The sequence below is a fragment of the Paroedura picta genome, chromosome 1 (assembly GCF_049243985.1).
Source record: "Paroedura picta isolate Pp20150507F chromosome 1, Ppicta_v3.0, whole genome shotgun sequence".
Classification (NCBI taxonomy): Eukaryota; Metazoa; Chordata; class Lepidosauria; order Squamata; family Gekkonidae; genus Paroedura; species Paroedura picta.
This window is the reverse complement of record NC_135369.1, coordinates 11877788-11904007: the sequence shown is the minus strand read 5'-3', so window position 1 is coordinate 11904007 and position 26220 is coordinate 11877788. Positions and strand designations below refer to the sequence as shown.

General features: G+C 53.7%; 2 protein-coding genes across 5 annotated transcripts in view; both read right to left on the bottom strand.

Moving 5' to 3' along the window:
- IL6R (interleukin 6 receptor) overlaps window positions 1-12445 on the bottom strand; it is a 29643-nt gene extending 17198 nt beyond the window's left edge. Inside the window, exons 1-3 of the mRNA XM_077321739.1 lie at window positions 12179-12445; window positions 878-1126; window positions 95-218 (exon numbers count right to left, since the gene is read on the bottom strand). Of these exons, the coding sequence (XP_077177854.1) occupies window positions 95-218; window positions 878-1126; window positions 12179-12266 (461 nt within the window). The 5' untranslated portion in view covers window positions 12267-12445. The remainder of the gene's footprint in view (window positions 1-94; window positions 219-877; window positions 1127-12178) is intronic.
- A 5498-nt stretch (window positions 12446-17943) lies between these two features.
- Window positions 17944-26220, bottom strand: part of ATP8B2 (ATPase phospholipid transporting 8B2) — a 110106-nt gene continuing 101829 nt past the window's right edge. For all 4 annotated transcript variants that reach the window (XM_077321725.1, XM_077321704.1, XM_077321697.1 and 1 more), the window contains 6 exons: window positions 25547-25770; window positions 23652-23735; window positions 21785-22015; window positions 20972-21110; window positions 20197-20327; window positions 17944-19259 (listed from right to left, as the gene is read on the bottom strand). In XM_077321725.1, coding sequence (XP_077177840.1) covers window positions 18963-19259; window positions 20197-20327; window positions 20972-21110; window positions 21785-22015; window positions 23652-23735; window positions 25547-25770 — 1106 coding nt within the window. In that variant the 3' untranslated portion in view covers window positions 17944-18962. The remainder of the gene's footprint in view (window positions 19260-20196; window positions 20328-20971; window positions 21111-21784; window positions 22016-23651; window positions 23736-25546; window positions 25771-26220) is intronic.

Genomic DNA, 26220 nt, shown 5'->3' with positions numbered 1-26220 from the left:
CAATGGCAGTGTATGTTCACACAAAAGCTTATTATCCCTTGAATAAAACTGTCGGTCTTCAAGGTGCCCCTTCTCCTCACCATGATACACTTACCCCTTTCCCACCCAGAGCTTGGCTTTGGTGCAAGAAGACAGCTGGCGGGACGGTTTCCACTCGCAGAGGATATCCTTGGTGAAGCTCCGGCGGAAACAGGTGAAATGTGGTGTCTCGGGAGGCTCTGGAAATGGGAGAAACCGTCACGTGTGGGAAAGACAAGTTCATTCATTCATTCATTCATTCATTCATTCATTCATTCACATTTATATATAAATGCATCTCACATCCCGAAAGGTAGACTTTATTCTGTTGGAATCTGCCAGATCTGCAATGTACATGATTCAACGGTGTAAAAAGAATGTCCTGCAGGGGGCATCGGAGGAGATCTGAATTTAGCATAGTTAGAATGGAGAAAACTTTCCTATAGAATCGCCGAGGGTCGGACACGAATGAACGGATAACATCACATCACAGAATAGGAACTCCCTGGACATTTTCCAACACTGTCCTCCAGTGCCTTAATTGGTTCCACGGGAGACTTCCTGACCCTTTGGGCACAGTTCCTCCCTGCTTGCCTCCAGAACTAACAGACTGAATGGCTGCGGACCACAGTTAGACAGTTAGGAATATCTTTCTCTCTCTCTCATTCCTTTCTATCCAAAGCTATTCCTCTTCAGAGTAAAACTGTTTTGTGCTTCGGATCTTAAACTCTGCCCACATTTTCAGGGATTGGGGGGGGGGGGGGGGAGAGCCGTGGCCGAAGACATGACGAAGGAGGAAGGGAAGAGGTCCCAGCAGAGATTTGGCTGGACGAAACCGGCCACCCCCACGCCCTCTCACCTTCGACCTGCAGGCGCACGGAACGGAGGACGCGGCCACCCGCTTGGCAACTATACAAGCCGGAATCGTTGTAGTAGACGGATCGCAGGAGAAGATGGGAGCCATCCACCACTAGCCTCCCCGAAGGCGAAATTATATTCTGTCCTTTTAACCCCCAGTGCACCGTCGTGGTGTTCTCTAGCTCCCCCTCCAGGCAGGGCAGGGTAATGTTTGTCCCTGGCGGGCAGATCACTGTGTCAGGTGGGACAGCTGCTGCCAATGAGAAAAAAGAGAGAATCGAAGTCAGTATTTGGATCATTGAAACCTGGGGGGAGTTAGCATGTCAACACACGTCCAGTGAGGGATGCCAGGCTCCAGGCGGGACCTGGGGATCCCCTGGAATTACAGCTCATCTCCAGACTAAAGAGATCAGTTCCCCTGGAGAAAATGGCTGCCTTGGGGGGGGGGGTGGAATCTTTCCCTGCCATCCTCCAAGTGACAACCTTTCAGATCCTTCAAGAGAGCCATCCTGTCCCCTCTCAATCTCTTCTTCTCCAAGGCTGAACGTTTCCCAAGTCCCTCAGCCTTTCCTCACAGGGCTTGGTCCCCCAGCCGTGTCATCCGTGTCACTCTCCTCTTCCCCCTCTCAAATTTTGGCCACGTCCTTTTGTCCACATCCTCCAGAACTGCACACAGGACTCCAGGTGAGGTCTGACCAATGCGGGGCTGTGACATCTGGCAATTATTGACGTGATGCCCCTGTTGATACATACAGCCCAAGACTGCATGTGCCCTCTTTCCCACCACTTCACACTGTCTGCTCATATTGATCTGACAGTCTACAAGCATCCCAGGGTCACGTTCACACACCCTCCTACACAGAAGTGTATCTTCTTCCTTTGTAGTATCACCTGCTTGTAGCTGTTCTGGAGTTGGGCACCTCTGACCCTAAAGAGCAACAGCCCACGCTCACGCTCGAAATCATATTTCCCCAAAGTCAAAAATAAGCAAAGCAGAAATTATGAACGGGCAGGGATGAGCATCTGGTAAACAGGAACGCTTGGCATGTGTGCACAGTGGTATCCCGGGTACCACGAACGTCAAGGAAAACGTTTTCGCCCTTGGAGAGGCCTGAGGTCTTTCCACCCAGCAGATGTCCCTCGGCCAAGTCCTGCCACGTTGCTAGGATACCTCCCTCAAAAGGCCAAGGTGAACTTAGTCAATATTTGCCAGGTGGGTGAAGGGGAGCAGAGGTGATGGCACCTCTTGTAGAAAGGCCAACTGGCCACCTTTTCCCTAGCTCTGGATCCCGCGATGGATTGCTCAGGAGTGTTGTAGCACCTGCTAGCTCCTTCTGTGGAGCGTATTTAGGAAAAGGGCAGGGTCAGGTGAGAACAGTCCCCTTCAGGGCTTCTGGTGGCCTGTGCAGAGCAAAAGCCACCGTCTTAAGGCAGAGCTTCTGTCTGAAATGTTGAAAAAGGGGCTGTGAGAGTGATGCATAACCTCGCTTCCTAACGCCTTGTGGCTGGTTCCATCCTCATATGAGCATAAGGGAAGCCATTTTGGATCACGCCAATGGCTCATCCAGCCCAACACTCTGGGTCACACAGTGGCCAAACTCCAGGGGCCATCTGTGGGACTAGAACTCCAGAAGCCCTCCCACTGTGGCCTCCAAGCACCAAGAACATCACGAGAAGACATGTTGGATTAGGCCAATGGACCATCCAGCCCAACACTCTGTGTCCCACAGTGGCCAAAGCCCAGGGGCCATCAGGAGGTCCACCAGCAAGGCCAGAACTCCAGAAGGCCTCCACTGTGTCCCTCCCAACCACCCGAAGACAGAGCATCCCTGCCCCCAAACATATGAGCATAAGAGAAGCCATGTTGCGTCAGGGAAATGGCCCAACCAACCCACACTCTGGGCCACACAGTGGCCCAAACCCAAGGACCACCAGGAGGTCTACCAGGAGGGCCAGAAATCCAGAAATCCCACTGTTACCCCCTCCCCAAGCGCCAAGGACATAAGAGAGCTTTCGAGAGTCAAATTTAAAAATCGCTGGTTCCAAAAAGAGAAAGGAGTGTGCCAACTTTGGATTCTTTCCCCCTTCCCCCTTGAGTGCTAAAATCATATGAGAGAGGTTGAACTCAAAGGATCAAACACTGGAATTAAGATTGGGGGGAAGGAATAGAAAATAATCTCCACCCTCCAGTCAGAAGCAAAGGAGAGCTGATTATAAAGGTCAATGAAGTAAGCAAGAAATCTGGCCTTTTCTTAAACACTAAAATGACAAAAATAACCACCACTGCAAAAAAAACAGACACGTCACAATAACAGTTGAAGGTGAAGAGATGAAATGCGTTCAAGAATTGAACCGAACATGGGAAAGCAAGGATATGAGCCTGACTCCCAAATGTAGATTAGTTAGATTGATCATATTTCCAGTGGTCACTTATGGCTGTGAAAATTGGACGATGGAAAAAATTGGACAAGAGAAGAATCGATTTGTTTGAATTCTGGTGTTGGAGAAGGCTCCAGTGGGCTCCATAGAGAGCAAAAGTGGAGAATTTATCCCCCCCCAAAAGGGAAATGCCTCCAACATATAGTCCACAACCAGCCACCCAAGAGTAATTAGGGAGTGGGGGTTAGTGTGCTGGCATATGGTGTCACTTCCTGTAAAAGCAGGAAGTGACGCCATGGGACATTCTAGGACTTATAACAACTCTATGGTTAAATCATAGAGCGGACAACCTAAGGTGCCTTTTGAGTGCAGAAATCCCTGCCAAGCACAGGCCCCACCAGAGGTGGCATGTCGAAGGGCCAGAGGTGGCATGTTAAAGAACCACATATTGCCCCAGAGGGACGGATCAGAACCAATGGGATGAAAAGAATTCAAAAGAAATTCCGTCTAAACATCCGGAAGAAGTTCCTGACAGTCAGAGTGGTTTCTCAGTGGAACTGGCTTCCTCAGGAGGTGGTGGGTTCTCCATCTTTGGAGATTTTTAAACAGAGGCTGGAGAGCCATCTGACGGAGAGGCTGATTCTGTGAAGGCTCAAGGGGTTGGCAGGTGACAGTGGATGAGCGAGAGGGTTGTGAGTGTCCTGCATAGTGCAGGGGGTTGGACTAGATGACCCCTGAGGTCGCTTCCAACTCTATGATTCTAGGATTCTATGGCTCACAGGGGATCCGCAGATCTTAATCTGGCCCTGCCAACATCCAGTGATGAAGGTAACTGGCAACCGACATCTAGTGGCAGTGAATGCCAGAGTTGAATTGCACTGACTGTACAATCCCTTTCCTCAGGCTCCTGCCCAGCTGCTTTGTTCAAGATATATGGTAACCAACTCTAAACTAGGAAATTCCTGGGGATTTGGGGGTGGAGCCTCAGAGAGGGTGAGATTTGGAGAGGGAAAGGGCCTCAACGGAGTCCATAAAGTAAACCATCCAAAGGAGCCATTTTCTCCAGGGGAACTGAGCTCCGTCATCCCAGGAGTCCAGGGAATCTCCAGGCCTTCCCTGCAAGTTGGCAACCCCAAATATGCAAGAGGGAGGACAACGTCTCCTTCCACACTGCATGCCGTGGGTCCCGGGATTCCTTTTCCTTGATGTGCAATTCTATCGAAATATTCTGCCTTTTCGGAAGTGGGAAGCATATAAAGATCACGGGGGTGGGGCGGGCTAGAAGGACTGTCTCTTGAAGCAACCCAAACACGCCCCTCCTTGGTTTGTGCTTCCAAAAACTGGAGTTTTGTGAAATGTCAACAGCCCAGAGCAAATATTCCATGACCCCGATCCCTCCTGCGTCGGCCCTGTGCTGGGTGCCTTGCCAAGAACAGCGGGTCCCTGGGCGAGGAGAAATGACAGCTCTCTGCTAATCCCAATGACGGACGGGACGCGGCTTCTTTTCGGGGCAAAATGAACTAGCAGGTGGTCAGCTTCCCTGGCTGTCACACCCGGTGCGATGGAAGCCCTTCTGAATTACTGGGGCTGTGTCAGGTTAATTGGTGACGCAGGAGAGAGGCGCATGGCACATGTTCCGCAGCATGCATGTTTAAGCGGAGGAGGGGCTGTGGCTCAACGGCAGAGTGCCGGCTGGAAAGACCTCTGCCTGGAAACTTGGAGAGCCACTGCCAGTCTGGATAGGGGCCAGGGCTCAGTGGTAGAGCCTCTGCTTTGTAGGCAGAAGTTCCTGGGCTCAATCGCCAGTTAAAAGGATCAGGTAGATCAGGGGTAGTCAACCTGTGGTCCTCCAGATGTCCATGGACTACAATTCCCATGAGCCCCTGCCAGCATCTGCTGGCAGGGGCTCATGGGAATTGTAGTCCATGGACATCTGGAGGACCACAGGTTGACTACCCCTGAGGTAGATGTCACACAGTGGCCAAAACCCAGGAGCCGTCAGGAGGTCCACCAGCAGGGCCAGAACTCCAGAAGCCCTCCCACTGTGCCCTCCACCAAAACACAAAGAGCATCCCTGCCCTATACAAAGACCGTTTCCGCACTAGCAATGTTGTTCAGATCTGCATTTTTAAAGGGCCGACTTTTCCATCCGTTTCGGCATTAAAATCCGCTTTTTTAAAATTCAGGGGCAGTCCTGAATCGCCAAGCATTTTAGAAGTTCCTGGTTACAGCTATTTCATCTGTCAAGGCGGAATCTCATTCAGGGCTGTCCAATGCGGAAATGCATGTATTTGGGGTTTTCCCCCCCACGCTCACCATTCTGAGTGGTTTGGGCATGTCCCTTTCCTCATCGCCCTCCCCCCTCCCTAAAAATCTGCCTTTTCTTTTTTAGAAAAGGGGCGATCACGTTACAACGCTGTTTCGCTGTTTCGTTCGTTTTTTAAGCAGTCTTCCAGAGGAGCGTTGTTACACAATAACCCAGGTTGTTTTATTTTTATTATTACATTCAGGACATTTGGGGGGGGGGAAGAAGGGGAAGCGATAGAGGCCCCAGAACAGTAGGATCAAGGGCTGAGATTCTCAACCTGCTTCCCGCGGTGAGTCCGACAGATGCATCCTCCCATCATGCTTTGCTTCCGGACGGAGCAAAGCATGATGGGAGGCTGCATCCATCATCCTTTGCTCGGTGAGAACAGCTCTATCAGTGCTGTGGGGAGCCCAAGGTCACCCAGCTGGCTGCATGTGGGGGAGCGGGGAATCAAACCCAGCTCGCCAGATTAGAAGTCCGCACTCCTAACCACTATGCTAAGCTGGCTCTTTAGGGGAAGGGAGGGACTTTGGTGGTGTATAAGGCCACAGAAATCACCCTCCAAATCAGCCATTCTATCCAGGGGAGCTGATCTCTCTGTGGTGTGGAGGTCAGCGGTAATTCAGGATCTCCAGGCCCCACCTGGAGGCTGGCAACCCTGGCTGTTCTTACTCAATCCGGCCTCGGCATTCCGAAAAGGGCAGCAGGTGCAGGGTTCCTGTTGATCTCGGCAGGCCGAAAGTTGGTGCCAGCAGAGAATCAGCAGTTTCACTTCCAAAGAAAGAGAAAAATCTGCCAGAGGAACCGTCTTTCGCTGTGTGCTGCTCGACCCGGAGGCCCTGCCTGGGCGTTGGGTCTGCGAGTTAAGATTCAAGGCAGCCTTAACTGCATTAAGATGGAGTCAGAATCCTTTATTTGTTTCTCCAAGCCAGGATTGCCCACTCTGCTGGCAGCAGATCTCTGGGTCTCGGACGGGGTCTTTCACAGCACCGGTTGCTTGATCCTTTCAGCTGGACACGCCAGGGACTGAACCGGGGATCGCCTCTTTGATAGACAGGACAACTCTTATTTAAGAAGAAGAAGAGCTGGTTCTTATATGCCGCTTTTCTCTACCCGAAGGAGTCTCAAAGCGGCTTACAGTCGCCTTCCCTTTCCTCTCCCCACAACAGACACCCTGTGAGGGAGGTGAGGCTGAGATTGCCCTGAGATCACTGAAGAAGAAGAAGAGTTGGTTCTTATATGCCACTTTTCTCTACCCGAAGGAGGCTCAAAGCGGCTTACAGTCGCCTTCCCTTTCCTCTCCCCACAACAGACACCCTGTGAGGGAGGTGAGGCTGAGAGAGCCCTGAGATCACTGAAGAAGAAGAAGAGTTGGTTCTTATATGCCGCTTTTCTCTACCCGAAGGAGTCTCAAAGCACCTTACAGTCGCCTTCCCTTTCCTCTCCCCACAACGGACACCCTGTGAGGTGGGTGAGGCTGAGAGAGCCCTGATATCACTGCTCGGTCAGAACAGCTTTATCAGTGCCCTGGCAAGCCCAAGGTCACCCAGCTGGCTGCATGTGGGGGAGCGGGGAATCAAACCTGGCTCACCAGATTAGAAGTCCACACTCCTAACCACTACACCAAACAGCGAGAGAGAGAGATTTGGAGAGTTAGGCAATACAAGGAATTCTAGTCCCACCCCTACTCAATGCAGGACAGGATAGAATCATAGAATCATAGAGTTGGAAGGGCCCATAGAGGCCATCTAGTCCAACCCCCTGCTCAACGCAGGATCAGCCCAAAGCATCCTAAAGCAAAGATGCCTCAATAGAAAAATGGCTCTTGACAGACAGACAGACAGACAGACAGACAGAGACAAGAAGAAAATGACTATGAGAAGACAAAGCATTCTATGCATCTGACAAAATGCGTGTTCAAACGAACACTGATACCTTAAATAAAACTTTGTTGGTCTTAAAGGAGCCCCTGGACTCAGATTTCAGATTTTAGGCCACTGAAAGAAAGAAAGAAAGAAAGAAAGAAAGAAAGAAAGAAAGAAAGAAAGAAAGAAAGAAAGAAAGAAAGAAAGAAAGAAAGAAAGAAAGAAAGAAAGAAAGAAAGAATGGAATTTTGGTCAATGTGATAGGCGGGTCGTTGTGAATTTCCTGCATTGTGTAGGGGGTTGGACTTGATGACCCTGGAGGTCCCTTCAATTCTAGAGAAATGCTTCTTGGCAGACAGTAGATAGACGATTGATAAATGATGGACAGACAGAATATCTCTTGTTTAGATAGCTAGCTATAGCTAAGAGAATGCCCTGCTTCTTTAGACAGAGAGAATGCCCCTCTTTTTAGATATAACGCAAAATACAGTGGATTGGTACTGGAAATACAAACAAGTACCTTCATATATCAAAGCGGCACTATTTGGCACGCAGTCGCAACAACACAAACTTATCAAAGTACAAAATGCCTCGCATTACACACACATGGGCTCTCTAAATATATCCTCAAGCCCTGAGTCCCGAAATATTTTACTGTGCACAGTGCATCCCATAGTTTGAAAATCAGGCAGAGTCGTTTGGAAGAAAACCGAAAGGCACTCTCTCTTCGAATTCAACTCTTGGGTTTTCCCCACGATATAAGTCACGTTGCTCTTCCTTTTTCATGCCGTTGTGCTCCGCGGGCAAACAAGAGGCCGGCATATTCTCGTTTCGTAGATACGCTGTCCAATGCCTTCCTTGCAGTGTTGACAAAAGCCTCAACGGAGGAAGCTAAAAGACGTGCATGTGCATTCTAGAGAATCCCAGCAATATTCCGGAGGAGAAAAACAACAGACCCCCCCTTTACAGAATCCATCTGATAAGGAAACCATCAGTGCAAATTTCCCCTGCGTCAGCTGACGTTTCCAGCTGCCTGCAAACAGAAGCTACCATACTCTGCTTTCAAGACCTGTATTTAGACCTGACGCCAGTCTAATGCAGTGGGACTTTTCCTCTGGAATACTGCTGGGATTTTCTATCTATCTATCTATCTATCTATCTATCTATCTATCTATCTATCTATCTATCTATCTATCTATCTATCTATCTATCTATCTATCTATCCATCTATCCATCTATCCATCTATCCATCTATCCATCTATCCATCTATCCATCCATCCATCCATCCATCCATCCATCCATCCATCCATCCATCCATCCATCCATCCATCCATCCATCCATCTCCCTCCCTCCCTCCCTCCCTCCCTCCCTCCCTCCCTCCCTCCCTCCCTCTACTCATCCATCCATCCATCTCTCCCTCCTTCCCTCCCTCCCTCCCTCTACTCATCCATCTATCCATCCATCCATCTCTCCCTCCCTCCCTCCCTCCCTCCCTCCCTCCCTCCCTCCCTCCCTCCCTCTACTCATCCATCCATCCATCCATCCATCCATCCATCCAGTTTATTTCCTGCCACTCTTGAGACCGGCTCGTGGTGTGTTAGACATCCAATAAAAGCCCCGCTAAAACCCCATTAAAATGGACAACAGAATCGCAATAAAAACAGAACAACATGGCAGTACATACCTCCAAACTCCCCAATCCCCCATCCCTACCTCTGGAGGGACGGAAAGAGGGGTCAAGATGATGCAAGCTAACTGCTGTCTAACACCAGGGGGTGTTAAAATGCATGTGTATGTCTTTTAGCTTGCTCTGTTGAGGCATTTGAAAACATTTATTTGATTTATTTTGATTGATTTATTAGACATTACCCGCAATTCCCAGAACCAGCTCATGGCGGGTTGCAATTTGTCCATATAAAACCCTATTAAACCCTGTTAAAACTCCGGACATAAAGATACAGTAAAATCAGACTCCTAAAGAGATACGGTGGTATGCAGCCCCCCAACTCCTCCCCCCAAAAACATCTACTCAGAGGAGTGAGAAGAGGGAGCATAGATCCCTTGCCCTCTTAGCCCTCCCCTTCGGCTCAAGGCGGCTCATATGCAACATTGCAGGGGTAATACATGGAACAGTCTGAACATATAACACAGTCACAAAATAACACCTTGGCAACAGTCCATCAGCGGATCTCAATTAACAAAACTCCAGTGGCTTTGGGTCAGCGGTAACAACAACCACAAGGCATTGCTAATTTTCCTTCTTGTGATTGCGTGCCAAAGCAAGCCGCTTTGATATTTAGGGCTTGTATTTTGTCCTTTTCTTCGATAGACAGACATAAAGCCTCTTCTTTAGCTACATAGCTAGAGAATGCCTCTCTTCTTTAGACAGATGGATGGACAGATGGATGGACAGATGGACAAAGTGCTATGCGGAAAGGCTGCATAAAACTGAGATTCTGTGCCCAAAGTGGGTAGGTGGGTGAGTTGGTGTCCAGTCCAAGTGCAAACACCATCACTTCGAGATCCAGTTACCCTTCTCTAACCCACCAGTTGTTGTCTCCCCCACCCCAAGCTGTGAAATGCAGAAGCAGAAGAATTGTTTTTTGTACCCTGCTTTTCACTACGCAAAGGAGTCCCCAAGCAGCTTACAAGCACCTTCCCTTCCTCTCCCCACAACAGACACCCAGGGAGGCAGGTGGAGCAGAAGAAGAAGAAGGGTTGGTTCTTATATGCCGCTTTTCCCTACCCAAAGGAGTCTCAAAGCGGCTTACAGTCACCTTCCCTTTCCTCTCCCCACAACAGACACCCTGTGAGGGAGGGGAGGCTGAGAGAACCCTGAGATTACTGAAGAAGAAGAAGAAGAGTTGGTTCTTATATGCTGCTATTCTCTACCCGAAGGAGTCTCAGAGTGGCTTACAGTCGCCTTCCCTTTCCTCTCCCCACAACAGACACCCTGTGAGGGAGGTGAGGCTGAGAGAGCCCTCATATCACTGCTCAGTCAGAACTGTTTTATCGGTGCCGTGGCGAGCCCAAGGTCACCCAGCTGGCTGCATGTTGGGGAGCGCAGAATCGAACCTGTCAAGCCGGATTAGAAGTCCGCACTCCTAACCACTACACCAAACTGGCTCTCCAGCTGAGAGAGCTCTGAGAGAACCGCTGTGCAAGGACTGTGACAGGCTGCGTGTGGAAGAGAGGGGGATCAAACCTGGCTCTCCAGATTAGAAGTCACCGCTGTTAACCACTCCACCAACAGAACCATACTGTCACTACTACTCTTTCTATCTCCCAGCCTAACCCACCAAAACTCTCTGAGGGTTATGAGCCCAGGGGATGAAATCTAGGGAGAGCGTCCTGCTTCACACAGGGGCCAGCCAGTCCCTCTGCAGGGCCAGCAACAGGGCAGGGAGGCCGAGGCCTTCCCCTCCTAAGGACACAGGAGAGCCCTGCTGGGTCAGACCAGGGAGGGTCCCTCCAGTCCAGCCTCCTGCCTCACCCAGGGGCCAGCCAGTCCCTCTGCAGGGCCAGCAACAGGGCAGGGAGGCCGAGGCCTTCCCCTCATAAGGACACAGGAGAGCCCTGCTGGGTCAGACCAGGGAGGGTCCCTCCAGTCCAGCCTCCTGCCTCACCCAGGGGCCAGCCAGTCCCTCTGCAGGGCCAGCAACAGGGCAGGGAGGCCGAGGCCTTCCCCTCCTAAGGACACAGGAGAGCCCTGCTGGGTCAGACCAGGGAGGGTCCCTCCAGTCCAGCCTCCTGCCTCACCCAGGGGCCAGCCAGTCCCTCTGCAGGGCCAGCAACAGGGCAGGGAGGCCGAGGCCTTCCCCTCATAAGGACACAGGAGAGCCCTGCTGGGTCAGACCAGGGAGGGTCCCTCCAGTCCAGCCTCCTGCCTCCTGCCTCACACATGGGCCAGCCAGTCCCTCTGGAGAGCCAACAAGAGGGCACGGAGGCCGAGGCCTTCCCCTGATGTTGTTTCCTGGCTCCAGGATTCAAACTTAGTGCCTCTCAATGGGGAAGCTCCCCTCAGTCACCACAGCTGTTAGCCTCTGGTAGATTTATCCTCCTCAAGTCTCCCTTTTCTCCTTTGAAAGCTGTTCATTCCTGTGGCCATCACTACATCATCTGGCAGGGCATTCCACCTTCGAGCCACTCCCTGTGTGAAGTGCTATTTCCTTTCACCTACTGCCCATCAGCCTGATCGGACACCCTCGAGTTCCCGTCTTTGGCGAGAGGCAGAATTACCTCCACTCCTTCCACCCCATGCAGAATTCTCCAGACCTCCCTCATGTCTCCCCGTAGCTGTCTCTTTTCTCCACTGAAAAGTCTCCGGCTCTTCAGCTTTTCCTCCGAGGGAAGGTGCCGCAGCCCCCTCAATCAACCCGGTTTCCTTCGTCTGCACTTTGTCCGGCTCCGCAGTATCCTTTTTGCGATGCGGTGACCAGAACTGTACATGGTGTTCCAAGCGAGGCCACTCCAGAGATCTGCGCAGGGGCAGGACAAGAGCGGCCCCTTTCCTAATAACCAGTAATGCAAGAGTTTGGCTTTTTTCACTGCTGCAGCGTGCTGGGTTCGCGTATTCTTTGAGCTCTCTACTGCAACCTCAAGATCCTTTCCCCCGTCGGTCTTAGCGAGTTCAGACCCCATTCGCCTAAACTCAAAGTTGGGGGGCTTTGGTCCCCACGCGGCTCACCTTACCCCGCACTGCCTCTTCCCTCCCTGGCCCTCCCCTGCCAGGTCCCACAGGCACCCACCTGGCTGCTGGCACTGGAGTCCTGGCTGGACCACGCCGGCTGTGGCGAGGATCAGAGAAGTGATCAGGGAGGTGCCGGCCAGCCGCATAGTGCCAGAGAGAGGCCCCGGGTTCCAGCCAGGTTCGCTGGGCACTGCCGCCCTCCCGTGCCCCTTGGCATCGGCTTCCGTCCCTCCGGGCTGCGGAGAAACATTAGAGGAACTGTTCTGAGCAAAGGGCTGCAGGCAGAGGCCGTGGCTGGTTGCGAAAGGTTCAGCGGCTGGGCGGAGCAGGAAAAAAACATAAGAGGGCCTGGGAGGAGGGAAGTGACAGCGGGGAAACACACAGAGAGAGTCGCACAAACAGACACAACTCTCCTCTCCCCAGCTCCTCTGAAGGGAGAAGAGAACGGAAACCCCCTGGGTGTTTCTCTGGCCATGTCTAAGGTCTGGATTCAACACCACCCCTGAAAAAAGAGTTGTTTTTTTTCCTAATACCCCATTTTTCACTACCTGAAGGGAGTCTCAAAGCGGCTTACGATCGCTGTCCTCTCCCCACGACAGACACCCTGTGAGGGAGGTGGGGGGCTGAGAGAGCTCTAAGAGAACTGCCATGTGCAAAGAGTTCTAACAGGACTGTGACTAGCCCAAGGAAACCCAGCTGGCTGCATGCGGAGGAGCAGGGAATCAGGCCCAGTTCTCCAGATTCGAAGCTGCTGCTCTTAGCCACCACACCGGCAGCCCTGCACATGCTCAGAGACACACTCTGTTACCCATCTAGGTTGGACTGAAGACAGGTTTCCTGAACGAAGAAACATTTCTGAATACTTCAGAGGTGTTGGCTGAAGTGCCTGTCCTCCCCAAATGCCGCCCTTCTCAGTCTCTTACCTCCAGGAATTTCCTAACCTGGAGTTGGCAACTTAAGGTCCCTTATCCTGCCTTGCTGGGGAATTGAAGGTTAACAGCTTGGGGCCAGAGCTTGCACTAAGTACTGCCCCGGAGAACTTTTCCTTCTAAAATTTGCTTATTGCAAGGGAGAGGTATCTGTGGGCGACACTCTGCACATGCTCAGCAGCGCATTCCCAACACATTTTTGTAGGTTGTAAAATCTGGTTTCATCTCCCCACCAAATCCTTGCTGTGCCCTTTCTTCAGTTCATGGACTCCACTTCTCTGTACAATTTCTTCCTGCCTTCTTTCCAAGGAACCCAGGGTGTAGGGATGCCAGACTCCAGGTAGGACCTGGAGATCCCCTGGAATTCCAGCTCACCTCCAGACTCCGGAGATCAGTCCTCCTGGAGAAAATGGACAATTTGGAGGGTGGACTGTATGCCGCTGTACCCCACTGACGTCCCTGCCCTCCCCAGGCTCCAGCCCCCAAACTCCCAGTGCTTCCCAGTGCTTCCCAATTGGCCGTCCTACCCCCCACCTCCCGACAGGCAGTGCCTGGGAACCCTACCAGGGTGGCATGTATGACTCCACACCCCCCACACCCACTGAGTCCTTACAGCAGGGGTAGTCAAACTGCGGCCCTCCAGATGTCCATGGACCACAATTCCCAGAAGCCCCGGCCAGCGAATGCTGGCCGGGGCTTCTGGGAATTGTAGTCCATGGACATCTGGAGGGCTGCAGTTTGACTACCCTTGCCTTACAAGATGACTAGTTAGTTTAAGCTGAGGGAGAGCCTCTGGCCTGAGGTCACCCAACAAACTTCAAGGCAGAGTTGGAATTTGAACCTGGCTCCTGCTCTGACCCCATAACACTCTGGCTCTCAAATGCAAAGCTGTAAAGGAGGGGAAATGTGCGTTTGGTCACATCTCCTTGAAGCAAGGGGCAGGACCATCAGCGGGGGGGGGGGGAGGGCAGAGTAGTGGCCAAGAGGGGACATGACAGATGTAAAATGTGCCCTGGGCAGAGGGATTTGGCAACAGGGACTTTTCCTCCCACCCACCCCAACAATACTTGAGGGCACCCAATAAAATGGATGGACGATAGATTCAGGAGAGACCGAAGGCCAGCCTTCTTGGTGCAGCAAGAGATGAGAACGTGGGCTTCCCTGCCAGAGGATGCAGTGATGGCCACAGGCAGGGGCGGCTTTGAGAGGAGTCGGTCCGATTTGTAGAGGAGGTGTCCGTTGAGGGCGACTAGCCGTGGTGACCAAAGAGAACCTCTCCAACAGCTCTTCGCGCTGTGTGCCTGGCACAATACAGGAGGATGGGGGCGGATCCCATGGAAAATATTTGGCACGCCTTACTGCCCAGGCTCAGAAATTCCCCACTGCTAAACAGTGTGTCCGAATGCAGGAGGCCTGTCTAATCAGAAGCTGGTTTTTTAATACCCTCTTTCCACTCCTCGAAGGAGTCCCAAAGCAGCTTACGAACACCCTTTCCCTTTCTCTTCTCACAACAGACACCCTTGTGAGGTAGGTAGGGCTGAGAGAACCCTGAGAGAACTGCTCTGCAAAGAGAACAGCTCTAACAGGGCCGTGACTAGCCCAAGGTCACCCAGCTGGCTGCATGTGGAAAGAGCGAGGAATCAAACCCGGCTCTCCAGATTAGAGGCCACCGTTCTTTAGCCCCTACACCGCTCCGGCTCTTGTAAACAAGTATGAAACTCACACAGAGAGCCCACATAGAGAAATGTGAGATATTCATCCAGCGTGTTCTGAAGGGACTGAGGCCATTTAGTTTTGTGGAATGTTAAATGTCATGGATCACGAAATCTCTTTCTTGGCACTCCTCTTTATCTTCTTTATGCTGGAATATGCAATATCTCCAGAAGTCCATGGACGGCAATTCCCATGAGCCCCTGCCAGCAGGGCAGGGGCTCATGGGAATTGTAGTCCACGGCCATCCGAAGAGCCACAGTTTGGCCACTGCTGGTCTGAAGGTTAAAAAAACCCACAATCTAGGTGTTACAGGATGTGAAATAAACGGGCAGAGTTTGCGTTTTCTCAAGAAGCGGCTGGAAGTCAAAGAGAGCATGCTGTGCGCATTTCAAGTACACACAATTCCTCCAATATCTGGCGCAAAACCTGGAGTCTCCCGGCTGTCATTCGTCGAAAACACACCAAGTTTCTAGACCTCATTGCTTCCTTCCTAATGAACTGAAAGACGGATCTAGAAAACGTAGAATGCAAGTCAGTGAAAGAGTGTTGCCGATCTCCAGGCGGGGTTTGGAGATCCTTCCTGTTATTGTGATTGACCCCCTTGGGGAAACACCTCTGGATTTGATGGTTGCAGAATCTTTGCTTTTTGGGCCAGAACTTCTTTACCTTGGGGAAACACCTGGAAATTTTGCTGAGTGTAGGAATGGAAGCGCTCATTTTTTATACACCCCCCCCTTCCTTTTCGTTACCCAAAGGAGTCACGTCTGACCCTTGGGGTGACGCCCTCTAGCGTTTTCATGGCAGACTCAATACAGGGTGGTTTGCCAGTGCCTTCCCCAGTCATTACCGTTTTACCCCCCAGCAAGCTGGGTGCTCATTTTACCGACCTCGGAAGGATGGAAGGTTGAGTCAACCTTGAGCCGGCTGCTGGGATCGAACTCCCAGCCTCATGGGCAGAGCTTCAGACTGCATGTCGGCTGCTTTACCACCCTGTGCCACAAGTTGCTCATTCCATGGGGTGTCACACCATAAAACCCACCTTCCAAACCTCCGGGGGAACCAATTCCCGACCTGCAGACCTGCTGCAATTCTGGGATGTCTTTCAGAACTGCAGCATCTGCCTCTCCCCCCCCCCCCCACCACCACCACCCCATACCCGCTTCCCTTTCTTTAGGGGTGAGAGACAGAAAGACATTAGGAAAGCAACCGGTCGTGTGTGGGTTTTTTCTTTTTTAGAAAATGCAGTTTCTCTTTATACCCATAAAACGATACAATTCTGCCAAGTATAGAAATGTGTAATAAATTAAACGGAATGCTCCTCGGTCCCTGCCTGGCCGCGGCTGCCGCGCTACGCCCCCCGCCCCGCTCCGAAAACAAGACGCTCTGCGGCAAACCGGATCCTCCCCCCTCCCCCCATGAACGTTTTCCTCTTTGGTATCGAAAGGGGCCTCGGGCAAAACGAGGGTGCAGCCACCGCCTGTATGGAGCTGGGTCTTCCGACAGCCCCTTCCTCAAACCCCCGAGGCTGAGAAACTCCTGCGGGAGAGGGGAGGGGCGGGGTGGGCAGCCCGAGAACGCACAGCAGAGCAAAGGGAGAACTTTTTCAAAACAATTTTTTTACTGACGCCTGTGCCCCTTCCGGGGATCCAGTGTTTCTGCCGACGGTTTGGCTGCCAAATCTTGTTGATGTGGGTCCTGAGGATGCAGTCCAGGAGGCAGGCTGGGAAATAGTTTTCATCCCAGCCTGTTTCATGCCCGGGGTGGTGCCAAAGATGCCACCGCGTTCACCTGCCGTGCGCTCCCCAGAGGTCTCCGGTTACGAGACTTGCGGGGTGGGCTGGTAGGATAAACCTGAAAGAAACCTGTTTCAAAACCACTGTGTCTTTTTTTTAAGGGGGGAGGGTTGAAATGGGCTCTTGCATCCCATGCGGGATGCTGCGTATGCGACGGCGGGGAAGACCTCGAGTCCTGCGCTCTGGCGCATGAGGAAGCCAACGGGCCCAATGAAACTTCGCGGACGTCTTGCCCCCGGGAGGAAGGAGAGCGGAACCTTGGAAGAGAGGGAAGACTTCCTGGGCCGGAACTTGAAGCCCGACTATGGAAGAGACCCGGAGGGGGAATTCCTGCAGCACATCCCTAGGTGAAATCAGAAGGTCCAGAAAAGATCGGGAAAGGTGGGGGTTTCCTCCTGTAGTTCCTCCCCACAAGTCCCAGGCTCTGCGAGGGATAACACGGGGGGGCGGGAGGAGGAGTCTTTGTATAGGCTCCTCCTTCTCCAGGTGTCCAAGGACTACAATTCCCATGAGCCCCTGCCAGCATGTTGGCAGGGGATCATGGGGATTGCAGTCCTTGGCCATCTGGAAAGCCGCATTTTGGCCAACTCTGTGCTACTGGTTGAGTGGAGAAGCTGGAAGGATCCCTGAACGTACTGGGAAGAACGAAGAGGAGAAATGAGGCCCAGATCAAGGCCGATGACAGAGAGGATAATGTGGCCGTTCGACAGGAAGGGGGAAGCCAGTAGCGTGGCTAGGCCAAGCTCAACCTGGGCCTGGAAGCCAAAGTCAGCTGCGATGCTGACTTCCAAACACAGGCGAACGGAGAGGGTCGCCGAATGACAGAACTCTCTTCTGCCTTACAGGGCAACAGGGAGCCGGAACGGCACAACCCCTCTTGGACCCTCCCAGCTACCTGTCAATTAGGGATCCTCTTTAGGTTCGCTGTAAACAAACAATACGTGGCTACCTGGCGGGGATTTCCACCCAGATGGGGGATGGAGACAATGTGGTGGATGGCAGGACGATGAGACATTTAGAGTTTGTGCGGAAAACCCAACCCGGCTTTCATTAAGATAACAATAGAGCAGGGGTAGTCAAACTGCATCCCTCCAGATGTCCATGAACTACAATTCCCATGAGCCCCTGCCAGCGAATGCTGGCAGGGGCTCATGGGAATTGAAGTTCATGGACATCTGGAGGGACGCAGTTTGACTACCCCTGCAACAGAGAAAGGGTTTTTATTTGGGGGGGGGGGACAGAAAACGCTGCAAGGGGTAGGGTATGGCCCCGAAACCGCCGGCTGTTGAAACAAAGTAGGGAGGGACAGCAGAGTGGCCGTAGCCCGGGCTCTGCTTGCCAGGACTCTCAAAGGTCAACGGTTAGCTCAAATCGCATTTGCTCTGCTGCGTTCAAAAGGTCGGCTTATGCCCCGTGCTGCTGGCGGCGACTCGTGACGTTGGCCGGGACCGTGCGGGAAAGGAGGAAGGACTAGGAGGAGGCGGCTCCCTGCCTGCCGAAGTTCGACATTATATAAAAATAAAGTTCTCTGAAACCTTCTCCTGCCCCGGTAAGGGGTTACAGGGTCTGAGATGGGGAGGGGAAGGGGAGGAGGTGGAGAGGGGACAGCCAAACAATCACCCAGGAAGCCCCTGCTAAAAGAAGGCCTCCACGTCTCGAATCTTTGCACGCGTCGGCGGATTTTCCCTTGCTGGGGATCGACGGCCTGCTGCCGGCTGAGCAGGCCCCGCCGTCTTGCGTGCCGTTACGGTTCTTTCTCGTTCCGAAAAATGCCCCTGCTCGTCGCCCAAGGACACCCGCTGGGAACTCCTGGTGCCGATGGGGGAATACAAAATAAAGAGTCTTCTTTATGTAAACTTGGATTGTTCTTTAGTTTCTCTATATATGTATACTTTTTTTAAAAAAAATGACACGGGTGTCGTGGTGAGGAGCCAGGGAGGTGCGCAGAACGGGAGGGGTGGAGTTCTCCCCGGCTGCGAGGAGCTCTCCTCACGCTGCCGAGGGTTCATCTTTCCTGCGCCTCTAGCCGGATACATTCGTAGGTGGTTTGCGGAGGGGAAAGTCACGCACCTGGAGAGGGTGGATATTACTGGATGCAAAAAAGACCCCTCTTTATGCAGCCGTCAGGAGCGCTTGCCCGCTGTCTGGGGAAGGGGACAGTGACAGCCGGGTGGTTTGACACGTCGATCAGCTGTGCTGCCAGGCACCGGCAGCCGGATACGGGTTTTTTTGGTTCTACGACGAGGGCCCAGCAGGTCTCGGGTCCAAACCAAAGATCCTTCTGGACGGTTCCACATCTCCACGGAAACCGGCAGCGGTGGCCTGTCCCTGGAGGGCCACCGTCCGCCCCCGAGGCCGCTTGTCCCCCCCTGCTTGCGCTTGTCCGGTTGGGACCGTCCCGGGATCCTCACACCTTCAGGGTTTTGTCCTGCCCTCCGCCGCTCGGGCTGCTGGCGATGCTGCTGTCCCCGCCCGTGCTCTTCTTCTTCCGCAGGGTGTCGATCCAGCTGGTGCTCGGACGCCCGCTGAAGCCGGAGAGGGCCAGGGAGCTGAGCCGCATGTTCTTCCCGGACATGATGAGCTCGCCGAAGCCCTCCTGGTGGGAAAAGGCGTAGCCGGAGCGGTGCGAGCCGACTCGGACCACCTGGCCCATGCAGCGGTGTTGGGTCTTCTGCTTTTTCCGCACCAGCTGGGTGTAGCGCACCTGGGAGGGAAGAGGAAGGGACGCACGTCAGGAGCTGCGAGGAGGCTTTCTAGGGATGCCGGGGGCTCCCCAGCCAGCCTGGTGTCGTGGTAAAGAGCGGGGGCCTTGATTCCGGGTTTGATTCCCTGCTCTTCCACATGCAGCCAGCTGGGTGACCTTGGGCTAGTCACAGTCCTTCTCACAGCACAGTTCTCTCAGAGCTCTCTCAGCCCCACCTATCTCCCAGGGCTTCCGTTGTGGGGAGAGGAAGGGAAGACGATTGTAAGCCGCTCTGAGACTCCTTCAAGTAGTTAAAAGAGGGGTATTAAAAACCAGCTCTTCCTCTCCTTCATCCCCAAAAAGTCCAGCCTCCTTTTCGACCCCCCCTTTTCCCAAAACAACTCCAGAGCGCCCAGGTTGCAGCAACTGACACCTCTGCCACTGATCATTTAATGTGCACTTCCTGGTTCCTCTCTCCAGGCTTGAGGGCTTATCTTGGTAGCTGGCTATCAGTAGACAATAGGGGAACGGCCAAGAGAAAACATATTCTAAACTCCAGATTGTATACACATGTGACATCACGGTGCAGCCAACTGAGGGAGTCCCAAGCAAGGAGATTTGGAGGCAAGCAAGATGCCAAGGTAGCTTTGAAGAAGAAGAAGAGTTGGTTCTTATAGGCCGCTTTTCTCTACCCGAAGGAGGCTCAAAGTGGCTTACAATCGCCTTCCCTTTCCTCTCCCCACAACAGACACCCTGTGAGGAAGGTGAGGCTGAGAGAGCCCTGAGATTACCTCTTAGTAATTTGTAAGGAGGAGCATTTAAATTCCCTAAGGTCCAGCACTGCGAGGTCCTGTCAGAAGTGTCACAAGGCACCCTCCATTTACCAAAACGAGTCCCGAATTCAGCAGGGGGCAGGGAGAGGTTTCTACCCCGGCCACCCCTGACCCCAGTCTCTCACCGTATCCGACAGCTCCGGTTTCAGATCCAGCTTGAGGAAACGGAACGCCACCACGGGCATGATGCAGATGACGGTTGTGAGGGCGATGGTCAGCCACACGGCAGGTTGGGCGAGGGTGTTCTGGGCGTTGCCTGGCCAGAGGAAAGAGAGAACCAAACAATGGGGTGTGAGGATCGAGAAAGGCCGATGCTTTCTGGCTTCGCAGACATCTGGAGGGCCACATTTTGGCCACACCCTGACCTATGGCTTAGAGGGCAGAGAATCAGCTCTGTGTGGAAAAGCTCCTTGGATTCTGATGAAGTTCTCTATTGCTGAGTCAGGCAAGCAGTCCATGAAGGTCAGAATTGTCTGCTCAGTTTTCTCATTACCTGCTGCCTGGTCCCTTTAAAAGGCTATAGCAGGGATTGAACCTGGGACCTTCTGGAAGCTCAGCGGATGATCTATCGCTAAGCTACGCCTCCACATCAAGATGCAGGGATAGTCAAACGGCGGTCCCGCAGATGTCCATGGACTACAATTCCCATGAGCCCCTGCCAGCATTCGCTGGCAGGGGCTCATGGGAATTGTAGTCCATGGACATCTGCGGGGCCGCAGTTTGACTACCCCTGCAGTATTGGTTAGTCAAGATCTCTGGCTCTCAGGGATCTCAGACACAGTTCTTTTACAACTCCTACAGCCTGGTCCTTTTTAACTGGAGCTGCCAGGGATTGAACCGGGGACCTCCTGCGTGCGAAACAGATGCTTTACCCCTCGAGGCGTGGTGGATCGGACTCACCGACGAAACGGAACTGGTTGGGGAAGAGCTGGAAGAGCCCGTCGCTGTGCATGGCGAACAGGATGGCAAAGTAAACGGCCAGGCTGCCCCAAATGAAGAAATGATTGATGGCGGTCCAGAATCCTGTGTCCAGCCCGATCTGCCAAGGAGGAAAGAAGGAGATCAGCAGGGCTTTGCTGGGGAGGGGGGAAGGAACACACAGCCTTCCCTTTCCTCTCCCCTCTCCGGTGAGCCTGATATTACTGCTTGATCAGAACAGCTCTATCAGGACTGTGACAAGCCAAAGGTCACCCAAATGGCTGCAGGTAGAGGAGCGGGGAATCAAACCCGGCTCGCCAGATTAGAAGCCCGCGCTCTTAACCACTGTATCAAGCTGTAGATGATGAAGAGACAGGTGAAGCATACGGGCTGCCTGGTGGAACGCCAGCACCCAAAGGCCGGCTGAAAAAGAGCAGCCTTGAATGCCGTGGAACCGAGGGAGGTCCCGCAAGGCCTGCACCTGTTTGGGTAGCCGGTTCCACAGGATGGGCGTCACTGCAAAGAAGGCCCCTACCCTCATCGACACAAGGCGGGCCAATAAATGAAGGCTGGAGAAGACGGGGCAGGATCACACCGGGACCAACGACAACATTTATATTCCCCTCTATCTGGCAGTTCACAGCGGCTTACAACTCTAGCCCCGCCATGAAGCTGGGCGTCGGGCCTGAACTCTCCCTTTCGAGGCCCAGCACCTTAAAAGGGTCTCCTCATTGCGGCGTGAGGCCGAGCCCCGCCCCCCCTTTCATGCTCCGACTCAACGGGCGGGGGCTGTACCTGCACGCTGACGACGATGACGAGGGACGTTGCCACGGTGACAGCGAAGGACTGGTAGTCGGCAAGGTGGGCGTCGTCGCTGAAGACCCCGTAGGGGATGAAGAACATGAAGACGGAGGTGTAGATGCCTTGCGCGATGCAGATGAAGAACTCCCGCTTGTTGAAGAGGAGGTTCAGCTGTCCCGGTTCGTACAGCTTGGGGTACTCCAGGCTGCGATGTTCAGGCACGTCCTGAAAGGCAGAAGGGCCAAGTGGCACACGACCTTTGCTTCTGGCCATTCCTTCCCTCTATGGTTGTTGTGGTTGTTGTTATTATTTAATTTGTTACCCGCCACTCCCAAGCAGGCTCGTGGCGGGTTACAGAGGTCCAGTTCAACGCCCCCCCCCCCCATTAAAATGGACAGAAAAATACCAATACAGTAGAGCAGGGGTAGTCAAACTGCGGCCCTCCAGATGTCCATGGACTACAATTCCCAGGAGCCCTTGCCAGCATTCGCCAGCGAATGCTGGCAAGGGCTCCTGGGAATTGTAGTCCATGGACATCTGGAGGGCCGCAGTTTGACTACCTCTGCAGTAGGCCAACAACTCAACAGCATGGCGGAGAAATCGCCCCCAACCCCTACCCCTACCTTAGAGGAGGGAGGAAGGAGAGACAAGTGGCAGCTTGACAACAGGGGGGCCCCATTGATCTTCCCCCACTGCCTCAGACTCAACCGTAGACCTGGCGGAAGAGCCCCGTTCTGCAGGCCCTGCGGAAATCTGACAAATCCCACAGGGCCCGCAGCTCACCTGAGAGCTCGTTCCACCAGGTCGGGGCCAGGACCGAAAAGGCCCTGGCCCTGGTCGAGGCTGGGCATGCTTCTTTGGGGCTGGGAACAACCAGTAAATTATCACCCACAGAGCGTAAGGCCCCATCCCACTGCTCTGGACTCAGTTGTATGAAACTGGGTGCGGGGTGTAATTCCGCACACAAAGGGGCCTCAAACTGAATCAGACCAGCAGTATTGTCTACTCAGAATGCCAGGCGGGGGTCTTCCACATCACCCGCTGCCTGGTCCTTTTTAACGGAAGATGACGGGGATTGAATCGGGGACCTTCTGCTAGCAGTGGCTCTCCAGGGTCACAGGCAGAGGTCTTTCCCATCGACCAGGGCCAGGGCCTTTTCCGCCCTGGCCCAAACCTGGTGAAATGAGCTGCCGGAAGAGCTGAGGGCCATGATAGAGCTATCTAGGTTCCGCTGGGCCTGCATGATGGGGCTGTTCCGCCAGGCATCTCGTTGAGGCTGGGAGGGGGAGTTGGAAGGGATCTCATGGGTCATCTAGTCCAACCCCCTGCACTATGCAGGACACTCACATCCCAATTGCTCAACCACTGTAATCTGCCACCCCCTTGAACCTTCACAGAATCAGCCTCTCCATCAGATGGCTATCCAGCCTCTGGTTAAAAATCTCCAAAGATGGAGAACCCACCACCTCCCGAGGAAGCCTGTTCCACTGAGAAACCACTGTCAGGAACTTCCTCCTGAGGTTTAGATGGAATTTCTTTTGAATTAATTTCATCCCATTCGTTCTGGTCTGTCCCTCTGGGGCAAGAGAGAACAATTCTGCTCCATCCTCCATATGGCACCCTTTTAAATACTTGAAGATGGTTATCAGATCCCCTCTCAGTCGTCTCCTCTCCAGGCTAAACAGACCAAGCTCCCCCAGCCTTTCCTCATACACCTTGGTCTCCAAACCCCTCACCATCTTTGCTGCCCTCCTCTGGACACGCTCCAGTTTGTCTGCTCCTCCCTTCCCTGTGGGCCAGGCTCCGCCCCTCCCACCCATGGGGGGTTTCTTTCAAAAGCTGAACATAATCTTCCACTGACCTGGTCAAAGACACCCATGGCGAGCACAGGCAGCGAGGTGTACACAATGTTGTACAGTGTGATGAAATACTGATCGTAGACGGTCTTTGGGAAGAGAGAGAGAGAAAAATGGCGGGTCAAGAAAGAAGAAGAAAGAGTTGGTTTTTATACCCCACGTTTCTCTACCAGGAGTCTCAAAGTGGCTTACGATGGCCTCCCCTTCCTCTCCCACAACAGACACCCTGTGAGGGAGGTGCTCTAAGAGAACTGCTCTGTGAGAACAGCACTACCAGGACTGGGACTAGCCCAGGGTCACCCAGCTGGCCTCATGCGGAAGAACACGGAATCAAACCCGGCTGGCCAGATTAGAAGCCGTGGCTCTCAACCACTACACCAAGCTGGCTGAAGAGGAAACAGAACTGCCTCCCTGCAGCCTTCAGGCTCACAGTCTTTGCTGCCCCCTAGATGCCATTCATGTCAACAACTCAAGTTACACAACCCAAGTAGATCTGCAGAGGGCTGCATGCCAGCTCCAGGTGGGGAAACTCTGGGAGATTTGGGAGGTTGGAGCCCGGGGAGGGGAGGGAGCTCAGTTGGGCTCAATGCCGTAGACTCCACCCCCCCAAATCTGACTCATCCATTTTCATTCAGGGCAACTGAACTCTGTGGCCTGGAGATGAGCTGTCATTTCGAGAGATCTCTGGGCTCCACCTGAAGGCTGGCTTCCCACAGCAAAGCCAATTGGGAGGGAAATGTTCTTGGGAACACTCCCCTTTCAGAGATCCTTTGTGGGCAATAGGTCCAAAAAACTGTGCTTGCATGTCCCCAGCTTCACTACCACCACCACCAAAGTCTTGATCTGGACTCCACCTGCTCTCTTTGAGGCTCCCACAAAGCTGACCCTGATTGGGCACACTGTGCTGGGACGTCATCCTACAGCTACCCTCCAGACACCCTTAAAAATCCTTTCGCCTCCGAGCCATGGTAAGAACACAGGAGAGCCCTGCTGGGTCAGACCAGGGAGGGTCCCTCCAGTCCAGCCTCCTGCCTCACCCAGGGGCCAGCCAGTCCCTCTGCAGGGCCAGCAACAGGGCAGGGAGGCCGAGGCCTTCCCCTCATAAGGACACAGGAGAGCCCTGCTGGGTCAGACCAGGGAGGGTCCCCTCCAGTCCAGCCTCCTGCCTCACCCAGGGGCCAGCCAGTCCCTCTGCAGGGCCAGCAACAGGGCAGGGAGGCCGAGGCCTTCCCCTCATAAGGACACAGGAGAGCCCTGCTGGGTCAGACCAGGGAGGGTCCCTCCAGTCCAGCCTCCTGCCTCACACATGGGCCAGCAACAGGGCAGGGAGGCCGAGGCCTTCCCCTCATAAGGACACAGGAGAGCCCTGCTGGGTCAGGCCAGGGAGGGTCCCTCCAGTCCAGCCTCCTGCCTCACCCAGGGGCCAGCCAGTCCCTCTACAGGGCCAGCCACAGGGCTGGGAGGCCGAGGCCTTCCCCTCATAAGGACACAGGAGAGCCCTGCTGGGTCAGGCCAGGGAGGGTCCCTCCAGTCCAGCCTCCTGCCTCACCCAGGGGCCAGCCAGTCCCTCTGCAGGGCCAGCCACAGGGCTGGGAGGCCGAGGCCTTCCCCTCCTAAGGACACAGGAGAGCCCTGCTGGGTCAGACCAGGGAGGGTCCCTCCAGTCCAGCCTCCTGCCGCACACAGGGGCCAACCAGTTCTGAGGCCTTCTGCTGATGCTGCCTCCTGGCTCTGAACCTGTCAATCTTCCTTGGATCTTCTTCACCAGTGCTGACAGGGGCTCATGGGAATTGTAGTCCACAGACATCTGGAGAGCCACCGTTTGACTGGCCATTTCCAGATCCAGCCCCAGAGTTTCCCCTCCTCGCCATGTCCCCTGCCCCCTTCCCCGGGGCGTCACCTGGGCGGAGAACCCGCAGAAGAAGCCGAACCAGAAGTGCACCATGGTGAAGGCAAAGTTCTTGTAGAAGAAGTAGCAGAGGAACTTGCACATGCGCAGGTAGGACCAGCGCCCGTGGACCAGCAGGAGGCGCTGCAGGAACTTGAACTGGGAGAAGGAGTAGTCGGAGGCCAGGACCGCTTGGATGCCCTCCTGGCCGCTGATGCCGACCCCGATGTGGGCAGCTGTTGGGGGGAGGGGAGGAAAGAGCAAGTGGGGATGTCAAGGCTATGCAAGAGCCCTTTCTCCTGCCTCCTGCCAACGCTCATAAGAATAATAAAATCACAGAGTTGGAAGGGACCTCCAGGGTCATCTAGTCCAACCCTCTGTAACTCACAACTATCTGCCTAACCACAATGACCCCAATTTCATGACCAGATGATGCCTCCCCCCCCCCCAATCTCCAGAATGCAGCCTGGACTGGAGCTCAGGCAGCTCCCTGCGTGTGCAAGGAAGGAACACGAGAGACTAACAGTGGCGCATCCCTTCCTGCCCGCCCACTCAGATCTACTCCATGGGTCCTTTCCCATCTACCATCTACCGAATGCTGGCAGGGGCTCATGGGAATTGTAGTCCACGAACATCTGGAGGACCACAGGTTGACTACCCCTGATCTAAATCACCAGGCTTCTATC